General features: G+C 33.1%; 1 protein-coding gene across 1 annotated transcript; it reads right to left on the bottom strand.

Annotated features, from left to right (window-relative positions):
• On the bottom strand, positions 1–7,791 carry LOC138306155 (uncharacterized). The gene is made up of 7 exons (XM_069246546.1): positions 7,756–7,791; positions 6,359–6,534; positions 5,899–5,965; positions 5,063–5,127; positions 4,007–4,228; positions 3,153–3,353; positions 1–2,018 (listed from the first exon to the last, which is right to left on the bottom strand). Exons 1-7 carry the CDS (start codon positions 7,781–7,783, stop codon positions 1,755–1,757), a joined length of 1,023 nt encoding a protein of 340 aa, XP_069102647.1. The 5' UTR covers positions 7,784–7,791; the 3' UTR covers positions 1–1,754.
• Between the last annotated feature and the right edge of the window lie 487 nt (positions 7,792–8,278).

Raw genomic sequence — 8,278 nt, 5'->3', positions numbered from 1 at the left:
ATGACTATTTTATTATCGGATCATGATTATGTTACTGCTGATTTCATTACAAAATTATAACAATTATATATAAATATAATTCAATATGTAATCAATGACTGGATTCGAGTAAAATATCACAAATAAAAATATAAACAATACACTCTAACAACAATGTGTCATCAACCTTAAAATAGCATCATCATCCAAATCATTATATATAACATCATGATATCAAAAACAACATCCACAAAATTATCCAAAATTTCCTTAGGAGTTTGTTCTGTGTTTTGTTTGTTTGACAGCTGCAATAATGGTAGCTGACCTTGTTAGGTTTCCAAGGTCATGGCTCAAAACATTACTATGGAAACAACTGATATCAATCAACTAACAGAACAAAACCAGAACGTTTAAGAACTGTGTGATATAAATATTCAGGGGCTAGTAATTTACTTGAGGTATTTATATAGAGTCACTCCCCTTGTTTTTATTCAATATGTACCGGTATGTAATATAGAGACAGCGTGAAAAGGGAAATACATTGATAACTCAGAATGTAGTATATATTAGGTTATTTATTCCACCATTTCTTTTTTGATAATGGATTGGAGTTGTTTAAAAGTTATCACATAAAATGTTATTACTCAATCTGATCTATGAGAGTTACTTCCCTTCATTTCACTATATCAGTAATGTCGACGGAGTGGGACTTAAACTCGTACCCGTAAACAAAGTTATATTATTCATGAAGGTACGTTTAACCCTTAAAGTAAAGTAAAGTGAGACTAAGGGAAGTAAAATAATACTGTACAATCCGTTCATTCGACCATTTTGGTCTGAAGCAAACTTTTGCATGGCAAGATACTGGTGATAACCTTGTTAGTGTCATGGTTTAGATAATATTTAGATTTATCATAATAACTTCTAACACAAGTAATACCATGCAGTTGGCCAGTTAATTTGAAAGTCAGATTTTAATTGACTTTTTGTCTGGTGTCTAAAACGAAACAGAATGATTTTGATTCATTTATGCCCTTTTGTTGCCCTATATAATACCGACCTAATTGGTTTTTTTTTAAAGACATCTGTCTGGATAAATAATGAATGTGATGTTGAAGTCAAGATTTGAATTACATGTAAATGTAAATGTAATATTTGCATAGAACTTTTAATTACAATGAGATCACCTGTTTATTCAAAGCTTTTTATCTTCCTACAGAAAACTTTTGGTGTCAGTAGTATCTCAAATGATACCAACAGTATATGTACATGTATGGCTACTTAAGAAAAATGGATTCGAAGCAGCTTAAAATGTATTGGAATACTGTATCTGACCAGTTAAGCTCCTAAAAGCATTCCTCTGCGTTTTAGAGTCCTCAATTTCACTTTCATTGACTTATATTCAAATTGAAACTATCAAAACCGTGTAGGTTTCTGCATTTTTTTTGCAAATGAATTACTGCCACATCTGGTTCAATTATCTTAACTGCCCTGGGCTCTTATTGGGTTAAATATGGTAATTTGTGATAAAATTGAATAAATTATAACCTATTCCGTCTTTGCATACATTATTACACATTTAGCTCCCTTGCGGGTAGGTATCGATTGCGACTTCATCATTTTGTGAGCCCAATTCATGTTGCTTTCTCTTAAAAGTATGACGTTTACACTTGCAAACACATGACATCACAATTAATATATACCTGCAAGGGCAGATAACTCTGTAATATGCAAATACAGAATATATATTTGTTCTAAGCATGTCCGTTTTGTTTTTAAAGAGAACTTTTTGCCTGGCGCCTGAACAGGTAATGTGCGACGTGCCACTGATTCCCACCGCTGTATCCAAACACTTCCGAACAGAAGATATAGAAGAGTCTCCAGTTAAATAGCTGTTGTCCAGACTCCTGTCCGTACACAGACTCAAATATGGACTTCACTTTGTCAATGTTCTGGTCAAGTTTGGTCAGCCAGGCCTCTAGGGTCTTAGAGTAGTGCTGACCATTCCATAGCCACTGGTCAATAAGACACACATCTTTCTGGAAACAACAAAGATCACATGATATATAAACTATCTTTATTCATCTTTCTATTTTAAGGAGTTTATTGCGTATGTAAATAACCAAACTGCCTTACTTATACATATCTTACCTATCAAGTAAATCTAAGAACATGTACATACACTGCCCTCCAAAAGTTCTGTTACAAATGTTAAAATTTCCTGACAATTCATCTCTAAGAAAAATTCCGAAAAAAACCAATCAATGAGTTAGAGAAGTTAATAAGTTGATCAATAATATACACTGATGCCTGAATTAAAAAGATTAACATATTACTATACTTGATGTATATTTGTAAAACTGCATATGTAACAGACTTTTGGAGGGCAGATGTATATGTAGTTCTATCATTATTTTCTACGTTAAGAAAGATGAGGACTTATGCAAGATTGTGTGCTTGTGGATTGCCTAGGATATGCACATTTTAATCATTCCGAATTACCTCCCTTCATTTCACTCTGTCGAATGTACAGACAGAATGAAATGAAAAGAAGGAACTCTGATATATTAGAGTGGGAATATGATATACATATCATAAAATTATAATTAATTAATTAATTAATCATTAACAGTACAGATAGAATATTTGACATAAGAGAGAGTTGGTTTACTTTGTACCTTATATATTCACATTTAAACTTAAATGATTCAGTGAGTCTGATATAAATATTCTTATTACAATGTATACCTCATGTTTATAACAGTGTCTGCAGTGATAAGTTGAAACACATTACATGGTAGGGAAATAAAATGTTGTATCAAGGTGACAGCCCATCTTTAACACAGAGTTATCTCCCCTACTTATTGTACAACAATGAGGGACATAGCATAAAACGACACTGACTTGGAAGCCCTCAAGAAATATTACACTTTTGGTAAACAACCCTTAAGGGCCATAAATGTATCAAATGGGCCATTTCCATTTCATCATTTCATCACATTTACCATATTAGACCAAATAAGTGCCCCATCTGAAAAATTTCTGAACACCCCCCCCCCCTTACTCCCACCCCCCAGGTAAATTTTCTGTCTAAATTGATTCCATTAATAACCCATAGTCCCAAACTGGGTATCCCTCTAATTCACTGAGAAATAAAATCAATATAGAATCACCTGAAAGTAGAGGAAGAGGTCTGAAGAGGGCATAGTTCCTCCGCTGAAGAAATTTTTAGCCATCCATTCGGTGTCGGAGCCTGGTTTGGTGTCAAAAGAATAAGGATGTCTGATATGACAAAGGATCTGAATAAACAGCAGTCCTGATGGTTTGAGCCAGGTCGAAACCCTCTGCATCAGAATTTCGTAGTTCTTCATGTGCTGAAAAGAGATATTCAATTAATTAGTTTTCATCTTTAATGTAAGGTAAACATACATGTAACAACAAAATCCATCTAGACTTACGTAATTTAATATTATATTGCTGTTTGGACATTAAACCATGAGGAAAATATTGAAAAAAAAACAATTTAAAGTAGTCAGTTACATTTGTAGAGACTCTATCTTCAATATTTTGTTGGTAAGACAAGAGGGTATAGACATTGACTTGGTCATGGAAATTTTTACATTTATGCGTGATACAATAATTGAAAAAGTTAAATTTAATTTTGTCCTTTCAAAGGAATTTAAAAAGAAATTAAAATTACAAGTTGTACCATCTTATCCCAAGAAATAAATGTAATTTGTCTCATCTCTACAGTTTTGCCATTATTTTGTTCTAATAATAACTGCAAAGTGTCAAATAAATAGATGTGTGGAAATGATCTCAATTTTCTACCAACATATTGTTGCATGTAAGAACAATTTCAAAGATTCTGGATATCATAAAAATATGAATTGAAGTTTTAACTCATTCACCCCTGAACACGATTTCAGATTCTTCTAATTCAAAGGCTGGGATATTCCATTTTGGAATTTCAGGGGTGAATGAGTAAAGAATAAGTCTTAGTATATACTGATAGATAGATACTCACTTCAAACATTTCGATGGACATGATACGATCATATCTTTTTCCGGTGGTGAATGACCTTGCGTCTGCTGTGATGCATTCGAGTCGGTCAGACACGCCTCGTCGCTCAGCCTCACTTTCGATATGAAGACGCTGGGTGTTGGAGTTTGAGACACATGTGACTTGACACTTGGGGTATTTTTCCAGAACATAAAGACCAAGCGAACCCCATCCACATCCGAGATCCTACAAGAAACACATTGATTAGTTATTGATATCTGAGGATATATTCCAATTTTCGTGTTACCCCTACAGCATGGAAGTTTTATTTTTTGTGCCAAAATAGAACTTCTATACACATACACATGTAGAGTCCCATCCTCGATACTCCAGAGGTTACTATTACAGTCGTTATATCCACCCCTGGACTATATCATAGTAAAACTGGAGGCAACAGAACAGAACAGGTAATTTAGTCCTTTGATGTACATCAAAAGAATTATATAACACTACAATGTGATTGACTGTGTGGCTTTGAAGCCTGTGATAAGTCAGATTTTTTCTTCTGAACCGTCTCAGTTTTATTACTATATTCCAGGGTGGATATAACGTCAGTGAAAGTAACCCCTGGTGTATAGAGGATGGTACAGTACATGTGTAGCTCAATTCTACCATGACCATATACATATTTTGAAAATACATCTTTGAGAAAAAAAATACACTTCAGAAGAGGTTATTTATTTTCTAATTATTTTCTTTAAGATGAATTCATTTTTTTTTCTTACTACATGACTGTACTTCTGTCAAAATTCACAATCTAAGTGATCTTAAGAGTTGCTTCCCTTTATACAATGTAACAAAAATGAAAGTTCTAAAATTATGTTCAATTTAAAAATATTTTTTAATCCTGACAAAATTTTTCTATTTTTGCACAATGTCATGAGTTTTTATTTTCTTAAATTCTATTTTAAGATATTTATTTTTTTTAGTAAATATAATACTTTGATAATTCAAAGCTTGACCTCAATTTAAAGTCAAACTTTGCATTATCAGTTAACACAGTCAACTCTTTGTCCATACCATAACTGTATGTCCATCTTCTAGGCGTGCTCGCTCACAGTAGATTTTAAGTGAATTATTCTCAGCTGAAACAGAAAAAGAGTACATATTAACAAGGCACCTACCATTGAATGATCTATGTTTGTCAAAGTAAAGAGGAATCTTTTCTCTGCTTTTACTTTTTCAAACTTATCTGTCAAAATCCAAGAAGGTTACAAGTCAGCCATCTTGTACATCTTTGTATCGATCTCAAAATGTAAATTTTAAACTAGGCACAAAGAGGAACCTGTATATGAAATTTGATAAGAGTTCCCTTTTGTATTTACTGAGAATTAGTGCTTACTAACTTCAACTGTCAAAACCCAAGATGGCTTCTGCTTGGCCATCTTGATTCTGGAACAGTCTCAAAATACAGTGCGCATAACTAGGCACCAATGCATGAGAACCTACATCTGAAATATTTCAGAAAAATTCTTTCAGTACAAACTTCAAGTGTCAAAGCCCAAGGTGGCTGACTGTCAGCCATCTTGTTTTTGGATCCGTTCTAAAATGCAGCAAGACAAGGTGTCACCATCATTGTAAGGTTTTTAGGCCTGGGACACAGCAAGTGTTTGGATTTTCGAGAGGATTGGACAATTTTCTCATTCACTCCTAAAATTTCACAATGGACTGAGCTAGTCTTTGATTTGGAACAGTCTATTTATGTCTTCAGGGGTGAACGGGATAAGTTTTCAGTATATAGTGAATACTAGGGACCAACAATTACTCAAAATAAAACAGGACCTGGATAATTTGAATTATCTAATTTCAAGTTAACGAGTTTCAAAGTAAAAAATGTATAAGAAATTCCTTGCTACCTTCCTCCAAATTTTTGGTTCCAGCATCCCAAAGACATGCACTGTATTTCAGTCGTGGTCCGAGTGACTAAACACATCAAACAAAAATAATTTTATAATTCATTTCACTAAATTAATAAAATCTAAGTATCTTATCAATTTGCTAAAATATGTTTTAAGCTCTTTGGCATTAATCTGTGGCAATATCTGTCTAAAGTTTCACAAAGAAAACATTAAAAAAATTGTTATTTTGAGAAGTTTTGAGTAAACCTAAATACATACATGTATCTAAATTAGAATTCTTTATTAATTTTACTGAAGCATTTAAACAGAGTCTGATAATCAATATATATAATGCATATATAGAATGTATAAACATGTTGTAAATGATGAAAATAAAAAAGATATTCATCTTGTTATAAAAAATGTACTGAATGTATTTTTTATATTTTTCGTTAAGAAAAGGTGCTGATTTAATTACCGTAATGAAAAATTCTGTTGGAACTTCATAATGCTGTTCATTTGCCTTGTCTGTTTCTATGGCTACAGGAGAGGTTTTCAGCGACTGGATGAATTTGGATTTAAATAAATGTTGTTTTTCGATGTCCCCACCACAATCTAATTTCCTTATCCAGGAGGCGAGGTGCTGCCGCACACCTGAAAAACAATGCAACAAAATGACTACATCTTCATCTCAAGTTCACGTCGGTCATTTAATATTCTAAATTGATTTTGTAAAATGTATATGTAGCAAAAAATGGGTATAAACAATTGTGTTATTTGTAGACATGTTTCTATTATGTCAACATTGCTCTTTATAATTTGATTAAATATAATTCTCTATAGGCAGGTATCCTGTAGGTGGTCTGTATAGACAGGTGCCCTTTATAAACAAGTGTCATTTAAAGACAGGTATTCTTTATAGACAGGTGTCCCTTAAAGACAGGTGTACCTTATAGACAGGTGTCCTTTATAGACAGGTGCCCCCTTTATAGACAGGTGTCCTTTTGTAGACATATGTTCTTTAGAGACAGGTGTCTTTTATAGACATGCGTTCTTTATAGACAGGAGTTCCTTAACTCCTTAAAGGCAGGTACCCTGTACAGATACTGTATAGACATGTGTCCTTTATAGACAGAATTCTTTATATACAGGTGTCCTTTACATGTATATACATGTGTCCTTTATAGACAGATGTCCTTTATATATAGATGTCATTTATAGATACAATGTAGGTGTCCTTTGAAGATATATTTCCTTTACAGGTACAAAATGAAGTTGTTTATATATATAGTCAGTTGTCAATATCCTGAAAAGAAAGCGACAGTATATTTGTACTATATATATAGTATATGTACATTTTAGGTGTCTTGTAGGTACAAAAGTACATATAAATGCAGGATTCATTTACAAACAGATGCTCTGTATGGACAAGTATTCAAACACATTTTTTTCTCTAACTATAAAACTAACCATACACTGTATAAGAGTTACTCCCCTTTACATAATGTACCGAAAATGAAAGTCGGATTATTTTTTGTCAAGAAAGGTAGTGAACTGTATTGTCTATGATTGCAGGTAAATGAACCGACTATTGGTAGTTCGCTATCATTAGACTATTAGGTCTAATATGTGGTAACTGACACTAGCTACATGTGTATAGCCTAGTACAGGTTGTCCACAGCCAGTGGACATGTGGTGCAAAGTCCAGACTAGGCCGGGTGTACACAATATAAAACAGTCGCACACAGAAATGTACTTTGATTAATATTAAATTAATTTTTGACAATCTATAAGACCTGCTACGTTTTTAAAGAAATCATGGAACAGTAAAAATGCATTATTCAGAAACCTAGATTATATGTCACAATGACCTACCTTCTCTAAGTGCTGTGTCGCTGGCCATTGTTGCTATACGGTGTCAATGAAGAAAAATGCCCGGTATAAGAATGTGTGCCGGAACTGATTGAGCGAAGCTTGACTGGAATACGCGGGACCGGCTATCAGAAGTCATGGGTTCGATCCATTGTATGGTTCAATCACAGACACACGCATTTTTTTTTAAAACGAAAGATATTATAATAGATACCTTGGAAATAATCTGATCATATACACTTTGGCATTTTGTCAGATATTTTTTTAGTCTGCAAATGTCCGTTGTTCAATATGGTCTTTAAACCCTTTAAATAGAAATGTTAAAAAACCTTATTTTATGTAGATACAACGATTATCGATACATCAATGTAGAGTCTCGATGTATTTCGATATTTGGAAGGCAGCTTAATTAAATTTCTTAAAACTGATAGTGTAATGAAGTATTATTATATTGTTATCGTTATTTTGCATTTATATTTTCAGTTTTGATAGAATTACAAAATAATTGATCATGCATTTTTGGCTA

Source organism: Argopecten irradians, chromosome 13, assembly GCF_041381155.1.
Source record: "Argopecten irradians isolate NY chromosome 13, Ai_NY, whole genome shotgun sequence".
In the NCBI taxonomy this organism is placed as follows: domain Eukaryota; kingdom Metazoa; phylum Mollusca; class Bivalvia; order Pectinida; family Pectinidae; genus Argopecten; species Argopecten irradians.
The sequence above is the reverse complement of the archived record's forward strand: the minus strand, read 5'-3'. Positions and strand labels throughout refer to the sequence as shown.

Coding starts and splice junctions, on each gene's coding strand:
- LOC138306155 (XM_069246546.1), bottom strand. CDS start 7,783: ATGGCCAGCGACACAGCACTTAGAGAAG. Junction 5,128..5,898: donor AACCAAAAATTTGGAGGAAG/GTAGCAAGGAAT, acceptor TTTCTGTTTCAG/CTGAGAATAATTCACTTAAA. Junction 2,019..3,152: donor ACCTCTTCCTCTACTTTCAG/GTGATTCTATAT, acceptor TGTTGTTTCCAG/AAAGATGTGTGTCTTATTGA.